Source organism: Rhinatrema bivittatum, chromosome 3 (assembly GCF_901001135.1).
Source record: "Rhinatrema bivittatum chromosome 3, aRhiBiv1.1, whole genome shotgun sequence".
NCBI classification, from domain to species: Eukaryota; Metazoa; Chordata; class Amphibia; order Gymnophiona; family Rhinatrematidae; genus Rhinatrema; species Rhinatrema bivittatum.
In genome coordinates, this window is record NC_042617.1 from 96,851,321 (window position 1) to 96,875,722 (window position 24,402).

The 24,402-nt window shown below is 42.4% G+C and overlaps 1 protein-coding gene across 2 annotated transcripts in view; it reads left to right on the forward strand.

Moving 5' to 3' along the window:
• The window catches only part of PLCB1 (phospholipase C beta 1), a 1,417,494-nt gene that overhangs the window by 767,949 nt on the left and 625,143 nt on the right, over positions 1-24,402 (forward strand). For both annotated transcript variants that reach the window (XM_029593506.1, XM_029593507.1), the window contains exon 4: positions 4,824-4,964. In XM_029593506.1, the coding sequence (XP_029449366.1) occupies positions 4,824-4,964 (141 nt within the window). The remainder of the gene's footprint in view (positions 1-4,823; positions 4,965-24,402) is intronic.

Genomic DNA, 24,402 nt, shown 5'->3' on the forward strand with positions numbered 1-24,402 from the left:
GAAAATTGTTCCAAAGAATTCTGTGATTTATACAAAAAAAAAAAGGTTTTACAGTATTTTCAAGCAGTACTGACTATATTCAGCACCACTGAATATAGCCAGCTATCTTAAAGTTAGCCAGATATGTATAGCCAGCTAATTTTAGGACAGCCCTAAGGCACAACCAGAATTAGCCACATAAGTTAAGCGGCTAACTCCTTTCCTCCCAGCAACGCCTTCCACTGGCCTACCCCCAATTTCTGTGGCTAGAACATAGCCATATACACCGATGAATATCGCTGTTTTGCCATTTAGATGGATAACTCTTCATTTGTCCATCTAAATGGCTTTTGATTATCAACCTCTCTATTTACTCCACTGGAGTTTTAACAGATCATGATATCTTTTGAAGGTCTAACAAAAAGTTATTCTAGAAGGCAAGAGCAACCTACATGGAGTGGCTGTGAGCACAGGACGGCTGGATATTTAGGCAATAGCTTCAATGACTTTGGTGGCTCGTTGGATATTGATTATAAAACTTGGTGCTAAGATATGGGAGGAAGCCTGAGTGTTAGATTAAGTATGGGATTAAAAGATCAAGAGAGGAAGACAATGTCTGGAATTGGTCTATCAGCAGAGGTAGTGGAAGCCAGGAAATTTAAACATGCTTTGGTTAAATGTTGAGGTTAATGGTAGGAACAAGGTTGAGATGTTGGGTTGAGACAGAAAGCAAATAATGAGTTAAGTATAGGAATTTATATGCTTATCTGTACATAGTTTTGTGCCCCTGATTCTCCTATTCACAGCCTTGTTGGTTTTGACTATTTTCTTAATATATTATATTTCCCAAATCTCTTGTTCTATATCTTTGACTTGACTAAGCTCTACTGAGTGGGGTCTTTCTTTATATGTATTTGTATAGCGCTGCATATGTCTAGTAGCACTACAAAAATGCTAAGTAGTAATTGTCTTTTCATTCATCATTTATGTCAGATTTTATTTGTTTTACACATTAATGTCTGATTTTGTTTTATATGATTTGATTATTATGGATATTTTTCATTGTAAACTGCATTGAACTTTGGATACTGCAATATTTAAGCATTTTAAATAAATAAATAAATACTGGTAGACAACCAGAGAGGAAGACAAAAGGTCAGATTGGGTATGCCTATTGGTCCTTATCTATCACAATCTAAAATGTTACTAAGTTACATGAGCTCTTATCCGAAAAAAGTCTGGAAAGTTCATGTTCCACAACAAGAGCTTGATATTCAAAGAGTTTGCCCAGGAAACTTTTGGAATTATCCAGATAATACCCAAGATTTAAATATTTCCTACTGCAGACCAGCTAAGTTTCTCTGGGCAACTCATTACTCTCACAAAACCTATCCAGATAAAAAGAGGCAGTGCTGGAGGGATGGTTCCAGGGGCATGGATACATTTAACAGGCAGGAGCAGTACTGAGCTAAGGATAGCTGGGTAGGTCTGGTCAGAAAAATGGCTGTCCTAAAGTTACCCAGCTAATTTACCTGGATAACTGCAACTGGATATATTCAGTAGAATATTTATTCAGCTAAGTTCTGATAAATATTGGGATAATGTAACTTCCCAGGTAACTTTAATGCTCATCAACCCACTGAATATTAACCTCCACATTTTTGTTTTGGGATCTTGAAATGGAAACACAACCTTCCAATAATACAAGTGTATGTACAGGAACTATATGACTATTAGAACTTTACTAATTATATTAATGGATAGATTAAGATAGATAGATAGTATATACTGTAAACAGTAAGTAATTAAACTCTGTTGGAAAGGCTGGCGTGACCCGCTGTGCACTTGCAAAGGTCAGTGTCTCAGAAGGGGCACCAGCTTCAGCTGGCTGGTGAAGTCACACAGCACAGAGCCCCAGTGCAGGAGATATATGGACAATATCAAGCCCAGCTTACTCTCAGCTTTTTCCCATTGCCCAAGCCATCAGCAGGAGCAGGGGCCACTTGTCATAGTATCAGTTTTTGGTGCCTGGGCCCTGCATACTGGAAGTTGATGCTATGATAAGTGCTGCTGGCTTGGGGAAGAAGATCAAGTAGGAACACAACAATGGGTGAGCTGAAGCTGGCCTACCCATACGAAACATGAATTGTCCGCCATTCCAGCCCCCTTCTTTTTTTACCAGGGCTGGCAACAGGAGCAGAAGCAACAGCAAAATAAAAAACAGTGTGGAGTAAAGAATCAGTGTGCACCTCCTTAAAGGATCTGCATGAGCTTCCTGTAACCAAGAAAAACTGCAGGGGCACAACCACTACAGAACCTATAGGCATGCACACCCAGACTCTGTGTCCCATGCTGATTTTATTTTGCTCTTGCTGCTACTCCCATCACCGGTCCAGGTAAAAACAGAGAGGGCTGAAGATGGGGGGGGGGTGGGGGGGGAGAAATCTGTAATTTGAATTGTTCTATACAATGACTTCTGCTGCAGCCATATTCATCCAATAATGATCTTTTTGAATAATGGACTGATAGAGTTGTCTTTTACAAATACGACAAGAACTTGGGACAAGGGTGGGGTTAATTATAGATAAGCAAGATGGTTGGGAATAGGAGGAAGAGGGGGCATGATGAGGGGGAAGAAGGAATAGAAGAGAAAAAAAGGCCATAATTGGGAGGGGAGGGAGGGGGGCCATGATGGGGGTAATAGAAGAGAGGGACCCAAGATAGGAGGGAAGAGATGCAGAGAGAAGGAGCAAGGACCAGGACTGTAAATGTGGGGGCCAGGGAAAAGGGGAGAAAGTACCTTGGAAAAGGTGAATGTGAGGAAGAAAGGAATGAGGATGGACAGAGAGGAAAAGATGGGTTATTGGGAAGATGAAGAGGGAAGGAAAACCTACAATGAGGGAGAGGGGACAGGGTGGGAGAGACAGAGTGTGTGAGAAGACCCTGGATTTTGATGGGTAGGGGAACCCAGGGAGTTAATGTGGGAGGAAAGGTAAAAGGGATTAAGGAGTAAGAGGACATAAAGGAGAACAGAAAAAAGGAGAAATAGGGAAAGGCATGCAGGAAGAGGAGACAATGAAGAAGAGTAGAAAGATGAAAAACAGAAGAGAGCAGAAAAAGCAGAAGAGAGAAGGAAGAAAGAGAAAGTATTAAAGTATACATTTGGAGAGAAAAAGGCAAGAGAGAGATTTTGCTTGCCTTTCTCGGAACTGGAAAAGATACAGAAAAGGGTGAACAAAATGATAAAGGGGACAGAACAGCTCCCCTATCAAGAAAGGGTATACAGGTTAGGGCTCTTCAGCGTGGATAAAAGATGGCAGAGAGGTGATAGAGGTCATGAGTGGGGAGGAACAGTTAAATAGGGAATGATTAATATTTATCCTTTCAAATAGTACTAGGATTAAGGGATACTTCATGAAGATAATAGATAGCACATTTAAAACAAATCAGAGAAAGTGTTTTTTTCACTCGTGCACAATTAAACTGTGGAATTTGTTGCAGGAGGATGTGATGAAAGCAATTAACACAGCTCAGTTTAAAAAGGGTTTAGTCAAGTTCCTGGTGAAAAAGTTTCTAAAACATTATTGGCCATGCAGACATGGAAAAGTTATTCTTATTCCTAGTTGAGCAAGAATGACTGGGCTTATTCTTTTGGTTCCTGATGGGTACTTGCGATCTGGATGGGTCAGAGACAGGATGCTGTGCTTAAGAGACCATTGGTCTGATCTAATATGACATTTCACATGTTCTTATGAAAAACTAAAACAGAAAAAAGGACACCAGAGAGAGAAAAGAGAAAAGGAAATGAGACAAGACCAAGATTGAGAAAAAAAAGACATATTGAGCTAGAAAATCAAGGCAGAGACACCAAAGTTTGGAAACTATTGTCTGATAGAGAATATTAATAACTCTTGAGTGTAAAATATCCTGGGACCCTGTTCAAAGGCTTCGATCAGGATATATTTCCCACACTGAATTTATATTGTTGGTGGAGGGTGGGAGGTTTCCATTTATTCATTACTGATATATTTTTTTAACATTTACATATTGATAACAGCTGGATTTTATTAGCTGATTCGACATTTTCTGCAACCAGAATTTGGGTTGAAATTTTTAGTGGTTTCAGAATTCAAAGAGCATGCTTTTAGGTATATTTTGAGAGTAGATTACTACAATATTTCATGGGGAGAGTCCACCAGACAACCACCCTTCCCCACACTTATTCCCTGTACTCGCCCGCTAATGGCAGTGCAGGGAAGACGTGTCCTAGATTTCCCACTGGTTAGCTGATTGCCTTACTCTAACCCAGTCCTCGAGAGCCACAAACAGGCCTGGTTTTCAGGGTATCCACAATGAATACGCATGAGACAGAGTTGCATGCACGGCTTCCACCGTATGCAAATCCGTCTCATGCATATTTACTGGATATCCTGAAAACCTGGCCTGTTTGTGGCTCTCGAAGACTGGAATTGGCCACCCCTGCTCTAACCTGTAAACTATGTTCAGACCCTCAGTTATTGTTAGGAAAAAAGGAAAAGACCCATGAATGGCTGTATTAAAATCCATGGGGTTTTGGTAGGGAGACAGGGCAGCACAGTAATTGGTTGTTGAGGGCAGCAAAAGAGGAAGTACCGGCCCTGTCATTTGGGCTATTTAAAATGATAACTGCTTTTTAAATTTCACAGGTTGTTTTCTCCTGTTTTATGTTCCTGACAAAACGTTTGAAAATGGGACCCAAAGCAGTTGCAAGAATTTATTGCAAACATTCAAGAGAACCTTTAATAACTGTAATTCCATTTAACATGATTTTGACGGGTCTTCTCTTGCTGTGTGCTTGCGTGCAGGATCCAAAACTACGGGAACTATTGGAGGTGGGAAGCCTTGGAGGTCGACTGGAGAGCCGCATGGTTACTGTGGTGTATGGTCCAGACTTCGTTAATATCTCACATCTAAACTTAGTGGTGTTTCAAGAAGAAATAGCAAAGGTAAGCTGAAGTTTGATACAACCTATTGTAATGCAGAAGGTCTTATTAATGCTAAGGATGTAAAACCCATCAATGGAATATGACCATTACTCACATATTTCGAGGTCAAAATTCAGCATTGCAGCGAGCAGGGAATTAATCGGTCAAAGTTAACCAGCTAACTTTCTTTACGATATTCAGTGGGATTTAACCAGGTAAGGGTCCTGCTGAATATAACTTTGCCAATCACTGGACTTTTGTGTATTGAAAGTAAAAAAAAAAAGCTAGAATGTCCAGCAGATGCCATTCCCCCCTCCCCACACCACTTTAAAAAGGTGTTAAAATCCCTACCTTTCCAACACTCTAGAGTGGCCTGCTGCAAAAGAGTTGACACATTAGTGTTAATTTATTCATTCCAGATGAAAAAACAATGAATGGGCCTTCAGTGAAGGCACCAATCCTCATTCCGAACTGAGATAACTTCAGACAATTGAAGTTATTTGCTTGACTTCAGGCAAAGTTATCCACCTAACTTTTGCAAGTCAACTTACTTTTGGACGTTAATCAGTTCAAGTTACTTGGTTCTGAATGGGGATTGGTCCCTTCACTGACAGCTATCAGTAAAGAGAACAATCATTAAGCTTTTCGCCTAGAGTGAGGTGAATACATTAATACTAATGTGCTGGGTGATGCTGGCTCTTTGCACATAGTATTTCGCCCCAGCTTTTTTTGAAGGTAGGAGTGTGTGTGTGTGTGTGTGTGTGTGTGTGTGTAAGTGTAGCGGGGGGAGGGGGGGTGACGGCACTTGCTTGGCTAACTTTTCTGTATATGTTGTTCCAAAATTTTCAGTTTGGTTTCTTTTTTCATTTAGGGATTTTTTGTTTTTATTTACTGTTTCAGTCCAGTTTCTTTGCTAAACCGAAAAGAACATTAAAGGAAAGCATATACTTGAGGAAGCTGCAGAATTTAACAGCGAATAAATAAAAAAAAACCCAAAACCCCAAAACAAACAGAATTGGGCCTGGTCTGGCTCTAAGGCATAGGCTCAGCACTGAGACCTGAGCCCAGTACTGAGGCCTAGACCTAGAAAGAGGCTTTCAGATGCTCCTCCTGGTCCTGGTGCTTCAAATGATACCATCTGCCTGGAGGATAGCACCAAAGTGACATTACTTCTGCCAGTATCAAAATGAGGTCACTTCAAAACCTCCCACCAGTACACCTGGCATGATGCTTGACTAAACATCAAAATAGTGCCATCTGCAATTGAGGAAGGAACTGAGATGATGTTACTTCAATGCTGACCTCCAGGGAGATGGCATCATTTTTAAAGTGTCAGGACTGGAAGGAGGCTATTTTGGGCCTAGGCCTTGGCAATGAGGCCTGGATACGGTACTGAACCTAGGCCTCAGCATCAGGCTCAGCTTGGGCCTAGACCTCAGTGCCAGACCCATTCCAGGTCTAGACCTCAGCACCTTGTCCAGGCCTCAACAGCAAGGCCTAGGCCCAAAAACAGCCTCCTACAAAAATACCTGAAAATGCTTATGCCTGGTGCCAAGGTTTTGGCTAGGGCCATCCTGGTACTTAGGATTGAACCTAGGCTAAGGCTAAGCCTTGGCACATTGAAGGCCCAGATACAGTTGCTGGAGGTCTCAGAGTTAATGTCATAAGTACAAAAATACCCCAGATTTTGGGGTATTTTTATAGGAGGGTATTTTTGATTTGTTCCATTTTGAACAAATTGAAAATGGCCTCATTCATTCCATTTTTGGTATTCATTAAAAATGAATGCACATTCCTACTAACTTTACTCCTACTATTTTTCTGTCAGTGAACACCTTGCTTCACCAAAACATCTCCCAAGATAGATAAACAATTTCAAGCACCTATGCTCCCTGGTAACCTCTTCTCTTCAGGTCCCTTAGGGTTCTCCCCAGGACCCTTTGCTTCCTGGAAGCACCTGGCACCTTCCCTGGGCTGGAATCCCTCTCTTTCAGAGACTCATCAGGTGTGAGAAAGTCCCACTCCTGGTACTTTCCTTGTGAAAGGAAAGGCCCCCAACAGCTCCACGCCACGGGAAGACCACACCCACAGACTGCAGTTAGCAGAGAGCCTTCTCCTGACTTCCTCTCAGGAATCCCCAACAATTTATTTTGGCAGTTTTTTTTTTCCCATTGTATTTGTGTCACATGGGCACAGGAGTTTTTATCAATGAAACTTCCTGACTGGAATGCCAAACTTCCTAAAACACTCTTACCTACACTGCCCTCACTTGCAGGGCAGATCTGTTAAGTCCTCTGATTCTGTACTTTTGGCAACTCATGTCTTGACTCTTGAGGCCACAGTAACATAACAGCTAATGCAAATCTACTAGTAAGAGGCACTTTTGGGGTGTTCTCCTTACCAGGGCTAGTGCAGGAATATTTAGCACCTAGGTGAATCTTTGATCACTCACCCCTCCTCCCCCAAATTACCTCCAGCCTAGCACTCTCTCCTACCAGTGGCAGTGGCTCCAGCACAGCACTCCCTTCCTTGGTGCTATTGGCTCTGGTACAGTTTCCCTCTGGGCCTCACGCCGGTGGGATTTTGCCACCCTCAAAATGATGGTATTCTAGGTAACCCCCTAGGTTGCTAATGGAAGTACCTGTCCTGCCCCTTACATATATATGTTCTATACAAGGGATATTCAGCTTCAGAGATACACATAAAGGCCTAGTTTTCAGGATATCCACAATGAGTATTCATCAGGCATATCTGCATAGAATTGGTCTAAGAAGGGACTGTGAGAAAGATAGAGGAGGTAAGAAACAGAGGTAGAGGGTGTGAGAGATAGAGAGTACAAGAAAGAAAGAAACCTAGAGGGGTGAGAGAGCTGGAGGGGGGGGTGAAGAGCAAAGAGATAGAAGGATGTTTATGTTTGTGTAAGGGTGGGTGGGGGGAGGGCCTAAATAAAACTGAGGGTGGTAAAGAAAGATGGAGAGAATCAAAGAGAGATTGAGAGGGGTCAAACATGAAAGTAAGGGGGTGGAGAGAAAAAGAAAGTGTAAAATGGGGGGAAGGAGAATGCAAAGGCAGAGATTAATAGAATAAGAGGAAAGAAAGCAGAAAGAAGAATTAAAATAAAAAGCAAAGATGCAGGGCACAAAGACTGGTGAAGAAAAAAAAAAGGGATGAGTGGAGTTCTCCAGAGCTGAGTATGAGGACTCCTTCTTTTCAGTCTCTTTATTACTGGTGGTGGAAAGATACAATTGTTTGCTGATGATACTTAAGATCTGCAAAGGAATAAACACACTGGAAGGAGTAGAAAAAAATGAGATGGAGCTAGAAAAAACTGGTAAAATGTTTTGAAAATGAAATCCAGCGTGAAAATGAATAAAATCATGCATTTGGGATGCAAAAGTCCATTAGTCAAGTATGAATTAGAAGGGCAAGAAGTAGAAATTGTCAAACAGGGATCTAGGAGTAATCACCTTGGATGACCTCTAAGTAATCAATCAATGTAATAAAACAGCTGGGAAAGCTAAGAGTATGCTTGGTTGCATATTAAGTAAACAGATCGTGCTGAATTTGCAAAGCCATTTACGCACATGAAACCTGAGAGTATGTCCATAAATGGCTTTCATAAATTTGCTCAGGATTCATACGAGTACATGCGTAACCAAATTCTGCACAAACTGTTACACATGCTGGGGGAGGCATTCTGGAGGAGGGCAGAGTTGGGACTCATGTTTGTACTTTTGTTCCCTAAAACGTATGCAGATAAGCTCACCCCTACAATTTATGCCCTCAGTAGAGCAGGTGAAATGCTGCATGGGGTGAGCTGGTGCACATACCAGCCCATTTACACTGGAATTTTCAAATTAAACGTATGTGCATAAGTTCACTTTGAAAATGTGAGGTCAAATCTACATGTAAAAATTACACACACATTTTATCCCCAAACCTCACAGTTATAAAATTGCAGTTGGGGAGGGTAATTTTCAAAAAGATCACATTGCTATTTAACTAATATTTTCAAAGTGAACTTATGGGTGCTTTGAAAATACTTAGGTAATTGGCCACATATGTACACAAATAATCTCATGTAAAGTTATACCTCCTCTTCGTAGGGCATAATTTACCCATGTGCACTTAAGCATATCATTTTTTTAAAATAGTTTTCTTTTTATTGAGATTTATCCAATTAACAGTCAACATAGTCAGCAATAATAAACAGCAGAGATTTACAATTTTTTAAAATAAAAACATATGTGTATAAGTGCCAAGCAGCATCAAAAGCTTCAAATATTCAAAAATTGCATGAAGGGGAAAAAGCAACAGCATTTGTAAAACAAGGGAAAAAACATTTTAAAGAATCATATCAGAAAACAATGTAAAAACAATTAGCACAAGCATAATTATACTGGCAATTACAGAGCCTTACTTCAGAAACTCTAAGTAGATCAAAACCTGCACAAGAATTGCTAAGTAGAGGAGAACTTGTACGAGTAGATGTGACTCGGTTATTTACACTTTCGAATAATAGAAGGACTAGGGGGCATTCCATGAAATTAGCAAGTAACACATTTAAGACTAATCGGAGAAAATTCTTTTTCACTCAAGCTCTGGAATTTGTTGCCACAGGAGGTGGTTAGTGCAGTTAGTGTAGCTGGGTTCAAAAAAGGTTTGGATAAGTTCTTGGAGGAGAAGTCCATTAATGGCTATTAATCAGTTATACTTAGGCAATAGCCATTGCTATTAACTGCATCAGTAGCATGGGATCTTCTTAGTGTTTGGGTAATTGCCTGGTTCTTATGGCCTGGTTTTGGCCTCTTTTGGAAACAGGATGCTGGGCTTGAGGGACCCTTGGTCTGACCCAGCATGGCAATTTCTTATGTTCTTATGAGAACTTAAACCTAAAGAAGAGAGATTGATTACTGTAACACAGGACAGTGGGCTTTGGACAAGATGGTTCACAGCCAGTTTAGAAAAGACCAGTAAAACAGATAAATTGAGATTCTGTAAAACAAAAATGGAAATGGTTACACAACTCATTGCTAGGCGTGATGTGCCGAAGTCAGAAGATCTGTATACAAGAAGGTATAATAAGGTGGCTTCCACTGGTAATTGTAATGGTAATTTATTTTTTGATAAACCAATTTTTGCAATCACATCAAAACAATGTACAATAAAAATGAAAAAGGTAATACAATATAATAAACCGGTATACCAATTAAAAAGTTATCAAGGTAGTTCAATATAGCAAAACCAAAATACAAAAAAAATAAACATATTAAAACCCAAAAACATTAAAATCAATCTTAAAAAACAAACACCCCCCCAAAAAATAAACAAACAAACAACATCAAGTTCCCTACATCTCAAAAGTGTTTCAGCAATAAATACAAGAAAAACTTAAAATGGTCATGGTTTTAATAAAATAACTTTTGAGAAAAACTGGGATTTAACTGATTTCTTGAATTTCAAATAATTGCCTTCCAAGTGAATATCCAGAGGCAATGAATTCCAAAGCATGGGGGACCTGATATTGAAACACAGACTGTTGAATAAACTCTAAATAAATTTCCTTCAGAGAGGGCAACTTAAGAAGACTTTTTTTAAAGATGATCTCAAACATTGTGATGGTTAAAAAGGAATCAACAAATTGAACAAGTATACAGGAAGACCTTTGGAAAGTGTTTTATGGTCAAGCAGAGTACTTTAGACAAAATTCTACAGCAAACAGGTAACCCTTTGAGAACAGGAGCAATATGGTCAAATTCTGATAAACCCTTTATGATCCTAGCTGAAGTGTTCTGAAGCAACTCTAATCATTTTAATTTGGATTCCATGACTCCTAAATACAAAGCATTACAGGAATCAATTTTAGAATGTACTAATGCACAAGACAACATAGTCAAATCGATACTGACAAATAAGATTTTAACAGCAGATCATTCTAAAACTGTAAAAAATGACTTGGACAGGATGGACAAATGCATTCCAAGGATCTTAATATCCTCCATAAGATCTATACTATAATTATTAGAGATGTGAATCGGAACCGGAATCGGTTCGGATTCCGGTTCCGATTCACATGTGGTTTTTTTTTCATCAGGCCCGATCGAGGTTTTGTTTATCGGCTGCGCCCGAGCCGATAAACAAAAAACCCACCCGACCCTTTAAAACTAATCCCTTAGCTTCCCCCACCCTCCTGACCCCCCAAAAAACTTTTTACAGGTACCTGGTGGTCCAGTGGGGGTCCCTGGAGCGATCTCCCGCTCCCGGGCCGTCGGCTGCCACTAATCAAAATGGCGCTGATGGCCCTTTGCCCTTATCATGTGACAGGGTATCCATGCCATTGGCTGGACCCTGTCACATGGTAGGAGCACTGGATGGCCCGCGCCATCTTGTGCTCCTAACATGTGACAGGGGCAGCAACTTAATATACGACATACAGGGGCGGATTTTAAGAGCCCTGCTCACCTAAATCCGCCTAAATCCGGGCGGATTTAGGCGAGCAGGGCCCTGAGCGCCAGTGCGCCTATTTTACATAGGCCTACCGGCGCGCGCAGAGCTCCGGGACTCGCGTAAGTCCCGGGTTTTTCAGAAAGGGGCGTGTCGGGGGGGCAGGCCCGATCCGCGCGGCATTTTCGGGGCGTGTCGGGAGCGTTTCGGGGGTGGGCCCGGGGGCATGGTTACGGCCCGGGGCGGTCCGGGGGCGTGGCCGCGCCCTCCGGACCCGCCCCCAGGTCGCGTCCCGGCGCGCTAGCGGCCCGCTGGCGCGCGGGGATTTACGTCTCCCTCCGGGAGGCGTAAATCCCCCGACAAAGGTAAGAGTGGGGTTTAGACAGGGCCGGCCGGGTGGGTTAGGTAGGGGAAGGGAGGGGAAGGTGAGGGGAGGGCAAAAGAAAGTTCCCTCCGAGGCCGCTCCGATTTCGGAGCGGCCTCGGAGGGAACGGAGGTAGGCTGCGCGGCTCGGCGCACGCCGGCTATACGGAATCGATAGCCTTACGCGTGCCGATCCCGGATTTTATCGGATACGCGCGGCTACGCGCGTATCTGCTAAAATCCAGCGTACTTTTGTTTGCGCCTGATGCGCCAACAAAAGTACGCCAAATCGCGCTATTTGAAAATCTACCCCACAATGACCAAACCAAATGTCATCAGATTTTTGTGGATTTACTGATAATGTGTGTGTAGTCAACCAGTCAGCAATCTTTTTTTTTTGTGGTTCTGCTCATGAGCCACGGGCAGTCCCCCCACCTACCTTCCTTCTTGAGTGTGGCAGGTCGCCGCCGATGCCGTCCTTCACGGCCTGGAGGCCGCAGTCGTCTCTTGCTCCATATAGCAGGACTGTGCCGCCTGATGTTTCTTCTTCGCAGCTGGTGCTGCTGCCGGGGTCCTCGAGTGGCATGGAAGCCATCTCTCTTGGTGCCTGCCTCTTCTTCCATCTTCGCAGCAGAGAGCCGCTTCTCTCCGGACCTTCCACGCAGTAGGGACACCGCCAACGTGTCTGCTGCTTCCTGTCTTCTGCATAGGCGTGGGTGCGCACCTGTCTTCAGTATTTAAAGGGCCAGCAGTGGGAAAAGCACCGCGGCCCTTTGGAATGATGTTATCAACCTGTACCACTTCAGCACAATGTCTGTGATCTTCCTTCCGATCCAGGTCTTCCATAGACTCTTGTGCCTTGATGGATCTTTGTTCCATGTTCTTCAGGTTCCTGAACTTTATCTCCTTAATGTCCTTGGTCTCGTCCCTCGTTGGAGCTCCCTCGTCACCTGTCTTCTGTTCCTGATGTTCCATGTCCAGATGTCCTGATGTCCTGTTTCCTGAGGTGCCATGCTCCTTGATCCTGATGTCCGATGTTCCTGTCTTGACTCCGTCCATCTCATCTTCAGCTCTTCGTCCAGTTCCCAGGTCCCTTGTCTGTCCACCTCTCTTGGCATGCCATGTCGTGGTCCATGACCAGTCCATGGGATGGCTGTGTAGGGTATCTCATGGTACAAGGCCTTCTTCTCGTCTGCAGCGCAAGCCTCCAGGAGACTTCTGTTTTTAAAGCCTTCTTCCTGAGTATCTTGTTCCCGGTCTATGGAGTTCCCTTGTGCCTGCATCCATCCATGCCTAAGACTCTGCCAGAACCTGCTCCGCATTAGCGTGGTCTGTGACCAGCCACCGGCAGCTGTGTAGGGCGTGCCCCGGTGCAGACCTCTACTGAATCTTCACCATGTTCCAGTCTCAATTTCCATTACCTCGTCTGGAGTCTGCTTCACGTTCAGCGAGGTCTGCAACCAGCCATGGGTGGCTGTGTAGGGTACACTGCGGTGCAGTTCTCACCCAGTACTTTAACCTGACTCCTGAACCCCTGCTTGAAACTCCTGTTTAACCGAATCTTGCTTGAAACTCCTGAGTAACCTGAATCCTTGTCTGAGTCTCCTGAGTATCCCAGTCTTCGTTTGAGTCTTATGAATATCCAAGTCTCCATCTGAATATCCCAGTCTTCTTTTGAGACTTCTGAACATCCAAGTCTCTGTCTAAATATCCAAGTCTTCATTTGAGTCCTCTGAGTATCCAAGTCTTCGTCTGAATATCCAAGTCTTTGTCTGAATATCCAAGTCTTCGTCTGAGTATCCTGAGTCTTGGCCTGAGTCTTCATGTTCTTGCCCTCAGCCTCCGTCTGGCCTCATGCACTCGTCGAATGGCTGGAGGGCTACTCTTGTGACCAGCATTGCATTGCTGGGTCACACTAGTGCATGTAGGTCCAGTGGAGGCTGGGCCCGACCTTGTTCCTGTTCCGGTTAATCCTCGCCTTGTCATCTCTCCAGCCTCGCTCCTGCTCCACCCGTGCTCGTAGCAGCTCACCTACCGAAGTGTGTCTTGGGGCTCCTCCCTGAGCCATGCCGCAGCCCAAGGGCTCATATCCTACCATAGGTTGGACCGCGCCTCCGAGCTCCTAACAGGGCCTTAGGGCGTGCTCCGCAACATTTTTAAGCAGTCATTGAACCTAGCATATCCAAAACTGAATCAGGGTTGAAAGAAGCAACAACTTGTCATCATCGCTCCATCCAGCTTCCCTCAAGCCATACCCTAGTCGATTCTTGTTAACTTCAAATTATTAAGTTCTGATCAGTGCCTGTTAGAATGTAACTAACTATTTATGTATCAGTAGAAAATTATGTAATCAGTAGAAAATTACTTTAAAAATGACGTCGAAACAAAGGGCCTTATTTACCTTATTTACCTGCGAAGGTAGCGCACGCCTGCGCTACCTAAATCGGGGTGGAGTCGGCCCCAGAAGAGGAGGAGGAGTCGGGGCGTCACGGGGGCCGACTCCGCGAAGATGGTGCCACCAGCGAAAAGTAAGGGCCTTTTTGCGTCCTAGTTCGCGCCCAATAGCTACACCTTCTATGGTGGCGCTATTGGGTGCGAAACCGGCAGCGATCACACAGCGGCGGTGCGATCGCTGCCGGCTAGCGCAGGACCACCACCCCCCCCCCCCCCGGGTTGACCCCCCACCCCCCATTAGCGCAATTTTCTAATGTATCGCGATACTTTAGAAATTGAGGCCCTAAGTCATTTTTCCACTAATTATTTTTTCTTATAGCATTGAAATTCTCAGGAATACATAAAATAAAACCTGAAAATGAAGTTTCTTAATTATACTGCTAACATTTAAGACTGAGAAGGTTATCCTCCTTTCCCCTGAGACTCCTTTTACCCTGGGGCTTAAAGAGACTGAGTAATCTGGGATGGACACTTAAGCCCCCATACTGAATGTGTGTCCTGTGGACTCCTTAAAGGTTACCCCAGTCCAGGGCTTACACTCTGCATCTGTAGTAACAGCTGGCGATACTCCTATCATACCTCTCCAACATGCAGAGTCCTGAAGAGAAATGGAAGCAGAGCAGAAACAGAGATGAATAGAAAAATCTTTTATCACACCGAAGGCTTTCAATTATGAGTCTCCCTTCAATGACTCCTGCAACCAGAACACCTGAGCAGTTGAAATAAAGAGCTATTTCTCTGAAACTAGGACCATGCCTCTTTTTTCTTTGGGCCATTTTGATCGGATCTCAGACAGAACTCTAATGAACCCAGTCTAAACCTAAACACCTAAACAAATGGTCATGATTTGGGATCTCTATTAAAAGCCATCATTTTTCTGCCCTTCTCTATTTAAACATTGAGACAAGAATGGCCGCCTCACTTTCCTCTAGTTATGGCCCTGCTTGTATCGCCTCAAAAAATCTGAGAGAACAATTAGAATGCTAGTGCTTTTGTTTAACTGCAAAGTGAATTAATCACCTATTTGTTTGTACTTCTTATTTTATGCAATACTGTAATACCTCTATTTCTATACATTTACTCACTTCACTGAAGTGTTTTTGTAAAGCTTAGAAATATAAGATGATGTGAGCATGAGGATTCATTATTTTATTTCTTGCCAACTCCCAGCCTTCTTTACTGGGACCTGGATTCTGCTCTCTTGTTGAAGTAAATAATGTTTAAAGGCTCAAAGTGCTCTAAGTGTTCACCAGGCTTAGCTTATCATGTCTCCTTTGTGGATTGTGGTAGATTTAATGAGGAAGAGAGCCTCAGGCTGGGCACTTACCACTGACCTTCACATTTTAAGTAAAGCAAAGAAAGAATAGGAAATGTATAGCAAAGTCACTGTAGAATTTATCTCCATTCCTAAATTTAAAAAGTATTCCTTTTTAAAGTATACATTAAAGGCTTTATAAATGTGAAAAGTAAGCCTCTTCTAAAGTGACATTTTACTATGGAGCATTTAATTCCAATGCCTGAGCAGGTAAAATGAATTGTCACTGTGTCTGTATATAGAAGGTCATTCATCACACATTGGAAGCATTGAATCTTAGTTTAGAAAGTATTTGATTTACCCACATATTAGCACTGCTTTGTCAATTCATATGAACATGAGAACATATAAATTAAATTGCCATACTGGGTCAGACCGAGGGTCCATCAAGTCCAGTATCCGATTTCCAATAATAGCCAATCCAAGTCACAAGTACCTGGCAGGATCCTAAATAATAGACAGATCCTATGTTGCCAAATCCCAGGGATAATTAGTGGCTTTATTTAAGTTTATCTGGTTAATAACAGATTATGGACTTCTTCTCCAGGCACTTGTCCAAACCTTTTTTAAACTCAGCTATGCTGGTTACCTTTACCACATCATTTGGTAATGAAATCCAGAACTTAACTGTGTGTTCAGTGAAAAAGAAGTTTCTCTGATTTGTTTTAAATGTGCTATTTACTAATTCATGGAATGTGCCCTAGTTTTTTGTTGTTTTTTTCAAAGAGTAATCTATTCACATTTACCCATTCTATTCCACTCATGATTTTATAGATCTCTATCATATCCTTCCTCAGCCATATTCTGTACTTCAAGCAGAACAGCCCTAACCTCTTTAGCCTTTCCTCATAGGGGAGCCATTCCATCTCCTTTATCATTTTTGTCAGCCTTCTTGGTACCTTTTCCAGTTCAGCTATATTTTTTTGAGAAACAGCGACCAGAACTGCACATAGTTCTCTAGGTGTGGTCTCACCATGGACGATACAGAAGTATTATTACATCTTCTGTTATGGTCTCCATTCCTTTCTTAATAATTCCTAACATTCTGTTTGCTTTTTCGACCAATCATATGCTGAGCCGAGGATGTCAGTGTATTATCCAGGATGATGCCCAGTTCCTATTACTGGTTGGCAGCTCCTAATATGGAACTTATTGTGCATCACTTAGAATTGTGTATCACTTTGCACTTGTCCACATTAAATTTAAGTTGCCATTTGGATGCCCAGTGTTCCAGTCTCGCAAGGTATTCCTGCAATTTCCCACAATCTGCTAGTGATTTCACAACTCAGAATAATTTTGTGTCACCTGCAAATTTGATCACCTAATTCATTGTTCCCTTTTCCAGCTCATGTATAAAATATATTAAAAAGCTCCAGTCCAAGTACAGATCCCTGAGGCACTCCCACTGTTTACCTTTCTCCACTGAGAAAACTGACCATTTATTCCTACGTTCTATTTCCTATCTTTTAAACAGTATGTAATGTACAATAGGACAATGCCTCCTATCCCATGAGTCCCTCTCGTGGGGGACTTCATCAAATGCCTTCTGAAAATCTAAATGCACTATATCCACAGGTTCACCATTATACACATTTTTAACTCCTTCAAAAAAATGTAGCAAATTGGTGAGGCAAGACTTCCTTGTGCAAATACTTGCAGGCTGTAGCCCATTATTTATTTTATTTATTTATTTTGAGTTTTTCTATACCGGCATTCGCGATGGGAATCGCATCATGCCGGTTTACAATTAACAAGAGGTGAAGGAAGATAACAAATAATAAGAAACTTTTAACAGGTGCTCAAAAAAGATTGCAGTTACAATAAAACAAGGGAATTACAAAACTTGGGGCAGTGAAAAGGAGATAGGAATATAACAGGAAGAGTAAAATTACCAAATTAATGGTGTGAACCAAGTTATGGAGTTTGCAGAGTTATTGAATTACCATGTTGAATTACCATATTGAATTACCATATTGAATTAAACCATGCCTTTCTATATTGTCTGTGATTTTATTCTTTAGATTAGTTTCTACGATTTTTCTTAGCACTTTGTTGTCAGGCTGATCAATCTATAGTTTTACAGCTAACCCTGGAGCCCCTTTTAAAGATTGCTGTCACATTGGCTATCCTCCAATATTCAGGTGCAACAGATGGCTTTGAAGATAGGTTACAAATTTCTAGTAGTAGAAGTGCAATTTCATTTTTTTGTTTTTCTAGAACTCTGGGGTTTAAACCATTAGGTCAAAGGGATTTGCTACTCTTTAGTTTGCCAATTTGCTGTATTACATTATCCAGATTACTGTGATTTGTTTGTTTTTCTGAATCATCACCATTAAATACCATTTTTGGCAGAGGTATCTCCCCAACATCCTCTTCAGTAAACACTGAGGGAAAGAATTCATGTAGTCTTTCTGCTATGTCCTTGTCTTCCCTAAGTGCCTTTTTAACCCCTCAGTCATTTAACAGTCCAACTGACTCCCTCACAGTCTTCCTGCTTCAGACATATTTAAGAAAGATTTCATGAGTTTTTGCCTCTTCAGCCAGCTTCTTTTCAAATTCACTTTTTGCCTGCCTTATCAATGTTTTACATCTAACTTGCCAATGATTATGCTTTTTTCCTATTTTCTTCAGTTGGCTCCTTTTTCCAGTTGAAGAAAGAAGTCCTTTTGGCTAAAATAGCTTCTTTCACTTTACCTTTTAACCATGCTGGCAATCATTTGACCTTCCTTCCAGCTTTTCTAATTCATAGAATACATCTGGTCTGGGCTTCTCAGATGGTATTTTTAAACAATGTCTATACTTGATATAAACTCTTTACCTTTGTAGCTGAACCTTTTAGTTTTCTATTTCCCTCATTTTATCAAAGTCTCACTTTTGAAAGTTAAATGCTAGAGCAGAAGATCTACTTAATGTCCTCTATTGGATCATATTTGATCACATTATGATAACTATTGCCAAGTGACCCCTCTTGCACCATATCCTGCATTCCATTAAGAATTAAGTCTAAAATGGCTCCTCCTCTCATCAGTTCTTGGATTAGCTGTTGCATGAAGCAGTCATTTATTTCTTCTAGAAACTTCCACATTAGCATGTCCTGATATAGCATTTACCCAGTCAATATTGGGGTAATTGAAATCTCCAATTATTACTATGCTGCCAAATTTATTAGCTTCCCTAATTTCTATTAGCATTTCATCGTACATCTGTTCATTTTGGCCATGTAGATGGTAGTATACCCCACTGCTAAACATTCTATTGTACATTTAGTATCCTGCAGGATCTTTATCCTTTTGGACTCTATGCCATACCTAATATAAAGTGCCACTCCCCCATCGTTGATCCATCCTATCATTATGATATAATTTGTTCCCAGGTATATACTGTCCCTTTAGTTATCCTCTTTCCACCAGGTCTCTGAGATGTCAATTAAGTCTACCTCTTTATTCAGTGCTATACATTCTCCCATCTTATTTTTTAGACTTCTGGCATTAGCATATAGACATTTCAAGGTTCAATTTTTATTTGTATAAACAATTTTCTTAGCACTTGACCGGGATAATTTGGAATCATTTAACTCAATCTGTTCTTTATTTATAGTCACATGGGTTACTTTTACTTTATTTGAATCTATCTATCAAGATGCCCTAACTTCGCTGTTATTTTAATGTCCTTTCAAGATACCTTTCTCCAAACCATGTGCTGTTGAGTGACTGTTGACCTCTCCCATGTTCTCGTTTAAAAGTTGCTTTATATCCTTTTTAAAAGTTACCGCTAGCAGCCCGATTCCAGTCAGCTTAAGGAATAGGCTCTCCTTTCCCCAAAATGTTGCCTAGTTCCTTTCAAAACTAAAACCTTCTTCCTTGCACCATTGTGTCATTCATGCATTGAGACTCTGGAGCTCTTCCTTCCTCTGAGATCCTGTGCATGGAACTTTCTACCCAAAATCCTAAATTTGGCTTCCAGAATCTCCTTCCCATACTTTCCTATGTCATTGGTGCCCACATGTACCATGAAATCTCTCTCCTCCCTGGAATTGTTTAAAATCCTATATATGTGATGTATAATGACCACCACCTTCTCACTAGGCAGGCAAGGTACGAAATGATCCTCAAGTCCACAAACCACCCTGCTATTTACATTCCTAATGAGCAAATTACCAACTATATTGACCAACCTATCCTTTCCCTCCTAGTTACAAGCCCTTAGAGACTCATCGTCAGCGCGAGAAGATAATACATCACCTGGAGAGCAGGACCTAACTGCAGGATCAGGTCTCATTGCACCAAGTTGTTGCTGTCCCTCCAGGTGATCTTGCTCTGCACACAGGCTGCCTGACTGGAGTTGGGACTTGGCTACTATGTCTGTGATGGTTTCTATTTATTTGTCTGACTGCCTCAACTCCTCCAGAGATTGTACTCATTCTCTGAGAGCCAGGATCTCTTTGCACTGGGTGCAGATAAGGTGTAACCAAGAGCCATTCTTTGGTTAGCAGTATGCCCAGGGAAGCACTAGGTAGAATAGGTTAGTGCAGTGGTTCTCAACCTTTTTCCCATCGTGACACATCTGACAGACCACGCTCACATCTGTGACAGACTACTCATTACAATTCATGGCGGAAATAAAAAAGAAAGGCCCAGTATTATTTTTATTGTCAAGAATGACACATAGGGAAAGATAAGTTCTCTGAACAGAAATTGCATAAACATCCCATTCCAAAATAGCGCCAATTTCCAGCACTCAGACTTACAAGGCAAAACTGAAAATATTACCTCAGGCCATAAAACTCCAATGTTCCTCCTATTAGGAAAACGGACCAAGCCAGGCTGCTATAGAGTCCTACACAGAAACTACATGCCAGCAGAATACCTCACGTCAGTCACACGTTCAGATCCTCACCTAACAAAGAATAAAGAGACCATAAAGTATAAACAGAAACATGCCAATGACAACTGAACTGGAAACCGCAACAAGCCGGAGATTCTGTGTGCAGTGTAACAAAGGAAAAAGAGAATCATCACCAGTGTCATAAAACGAATCAAGAAATATAAAATCAATAGCAGTAAAACCAGCTGATGAATGAAATATGCAATAATTAAAAACTCTTACCAAAAATTTCTAGAGACCAATAAAATATTTCCAAATAGAAGGCACAAAGACCCAATAATGAAAAATAATAATGATAAAAAAATGCTTCACTCTTCTTACCTGGGAACATTTGATATCCAGGTGCCCTGAGATTGTTTTGAGTTAGCAGGAGGGAGGGATGCTTTGCTTGCAACATTCTCCTCTCTCTCAGTCACACACAAGCTCTGTCTTTCACACTGGCTCTCAATCACGCACATTTACACATGCTTTTTCTCTCTCACTTATATACGCTCTTAATCACACATTTACACACATGCTTTTTTTCACACATACACACACACACAGGCTTTCAATCACACACTTACATACATGCTCTGTCTTTCACTCACACACATAGACTCTCATTCACACACTTACAAACATGCTCTTTCTCTCACTTACACACAGGCTCTTGATCACATACTCTCTCACCTACACAGGCTCTCAGTCACACACAAACACATATGCTCTTAATCATACATATACATGATCTCTCTCACACATACAGGTTCTCAGTCATACACTTACATTCATGCTATCTCTCTCACACACAAAGGATCTCAATCACACACACATACTCTCTTTTACACAAACAGGTTTTCAATCACGCACTTACACATACAGGGGAAGATTTTCAAAGGCTACTCGTGTAATATACGTGCGTAACCCGAGAAAATCTGCCCCTGCGCGCCGAGCCTATTTTGCATAGGCTCGGTAGCGCACACAAGCCCCGGGATGCACGTATGTCCCGGGGCTTCGAAAAAGGGGCGGTCCGGGGGCAGGACCGAGGCCTCCGGAACAGCTGCCGTGCCGAGGGATGGCGCGCCAGCAGCTGGCCGGCGCACGCAAGTTATACCTGCCCAGAGGCAGGCGTAACTTCAACGATAACGGTAGGGGGGTTTAGATAGGGCTGGGGGGCGGGTTAGATAGGGGAAGGGAGGGGAATGTGGGGGGGCGGAGGGAACGGAGGAAGCCTGCGCAGCTCGGCACGCGCAAGTTGCACAATTGTGCACCCCCTTGCACGCGCCGACCCTCGATTTTATAACATGTGCGCGGCAGCACGCACATGTTATAAAATCGAGTGCGTCGGATTGCATGAACAAATCTATGCCCACGCACAGGTTTGAAAATCTGCCCACAGGCTCTCAGTCACACATAAATGCTGTCTCTCCCTCTCTCTCTCTCTCTCTCACACACACACACACACAGGATCTCAAACACATATGCATGCATGCTTACTCATTCTCTCCCCCCACCTAACTAGTGGCTGCAGCAGCCTCCTCCACTTCCAGTCATCACAGCCTCGAGAAATGACTCCTATCGGCCGCGGGGGCTGATGTTGCTCCTCTTGTGCTCTGTGCCGCACTGCTCATTCTTAAGGCCGTACCTTTCTTCTTCAGACCACACTGCTAGCACTAGCATGGTCTCTTCTTCCCACGTTCATGGCCACTGCATTCCACTTCCTCTTCTGGACCACGGGGGAAGGGAAGAAGAGATCATGCTGGTGCCGCTGACTCCAGCTCTCCTGCTGCATTCCTCCCGGGCTATCAGCATTTGAAGCCCAGGCGGATGATGAATTCCTATTTCGCTGGGGCAGGGGGAGCTCTTGGCCAGCGGGGGCCTGGGTAGTATAGCGACACACCTGTGTGTACTTCAGGACATACTGGTGTGTCGCGACTATGGAAATGGTTTCCTGCCCAGCTTAAAGGTTGTCCTACCCATCTGGACTTCCATCTCACCTAACCCTGGAGCGTGGTAGGATCCCTTGCTCTTTCAAAGATTCCTGCACAGATAGAGGTGAATACTGTAATTGAGAGAAGAAAGACTATGTTGCTGGAAACATATTGATTATGTGATTTGCAACTATCTTATTCAGTTATTTTAAGTCTGGGCACAGACCCAGTGCATCCAGCATCTTTATTTGGGCACGTAGCTCTCACAGAGAAGAGAGATTCCCCTCTCCCAAGGATAACCAAAAGGATTTCAACCACCCCTGTACTGGGACCCGAAAGGAATTCTTTCCCCCAAGACAAAGGAACCACACCTTGTATAAAGGGGCACAGAAAAAGAGCTAGTCTGGGTTTCTGCCCCAAAGAGATCATAAATTATTTTATGGCCCCACCTGTGTGGGACAGGCACACAGGGGTGGGGGCTACACATACCACCTCTCACTAACTGGTAGATAATCATACATGTGGCACTTGGTGCAAAAGACTGGAAGGCCCTCATCTTGCTGCTGAACTGCTGTCTATCTTAATATTTTTGTGTTCTTAGTTAATTTAGGTTGCTAAGGGGGTCATTTTCGTAGCATGCGATAGCTAGATCGGGGCGGAGTCGGCCCTGGAAGAGGAGGAGTCGGGGCATCGTCGGGGCGGATGCAATGGAAACTTCGCTGGCAGTGAAAAGGTAAGAACCCTTTTTGCTGCCAGTAGCACGCCCAATAGCACCACCTTTCATGGTAGAGCTATTGGGTGCGAAAGCCGGCAGCGATTGCACCATGGAGGTGCGATCACTGCTGGCTTTCGCAGGCCCGCCCCCCGCTTCGCCTCCGCCCCCATTATCGCCAGATTCTCTAAGGTCTACAACCTTAGAAAATCCAGGCCTAAGAGATTTGGGATGTGTAAATTAAAGACCTATAAATTTATGAAGTGAATTTTATGTTAATTTGACAAAGACCTGCAAGGGGACAATAACTAATCTATTTAGATAAATCCCTGATTAATTTTTGGTATGAACATGTCTCTTTTCCTCTTAAATGGGATAAGGATCTATAAATTAAAGAATCTGTTTATAGGTGGATGGAAGGGAGAGAAAGATGCACTTAAAACTACCTAACTCTTGTTTTTTTTCTCAGGCAAACAAACATTAAATTACCTACCTTTCCTTTTTAATAGAGATGTGCATCGTGCCGGCAATTGTTTCTGCTTTCCTTTTCGTAAAACTGCGGGAAATTTCATATCTCCTGCGGTTCGGTATTTTTTTTTTGTGCCGAATCATTTTTGGGTTAGTGCACACTAACAGGACTTAGTGCGCACAAACTCCCGTTAGTGCGCACTAAACCGAAAAACGATTTTTCCCGAAAATTCATGGAAAATGTGATCATTTATCGGTTTTACCGATACATGACGAATTAGGAAATATCGTATGATATTTTAATTTGTCAAAAAAACAATGCACATCCCTACTTTTTAATGAAGAACACAAACTGAAGATTAGTTTACCCAACAAACTTTAAATCCTAAAATTACCCAGAAAAAGCGATACTCACTTATCCTCATCAGCCATCAGCAAATTTTCTTCTGCTCTCAATGCTCTTTCATGATGGGAAAGAGAATTTAAGATGTATACTGCCCCATCTCTAAAATTATACAGCAAAATTAGAAATCGTACAAAGAAAGGCAATCAAAATGATAAAGGAGATAGAACAGCTCCCCTATGAGGTGAGGCTACACAGGTTAGGCCTCTTCAGTCTGAAGAAGAGAAGGCTGAGAAGCGATATGACAGAGATCTATAAAATCATGAACAGGGTGAAACGGATAAACGAAACAGTTAATTACCCTTTCAAATAGTACTAGGACTGGGGAACACTTCATGGAGCTAATAGGTAGCACATTTAAAACAAATCATAGAGAGTATTTTTTCCCTTTCCACACAATGAAACTGTGGAATTTGTCAGAGGATATGATGAAAGCAGTTGGTGTACTTGAGGTTAAAAATGGATTGGAGAGTTTCCTGGAGAAAAAGTCCATAAACCATTAT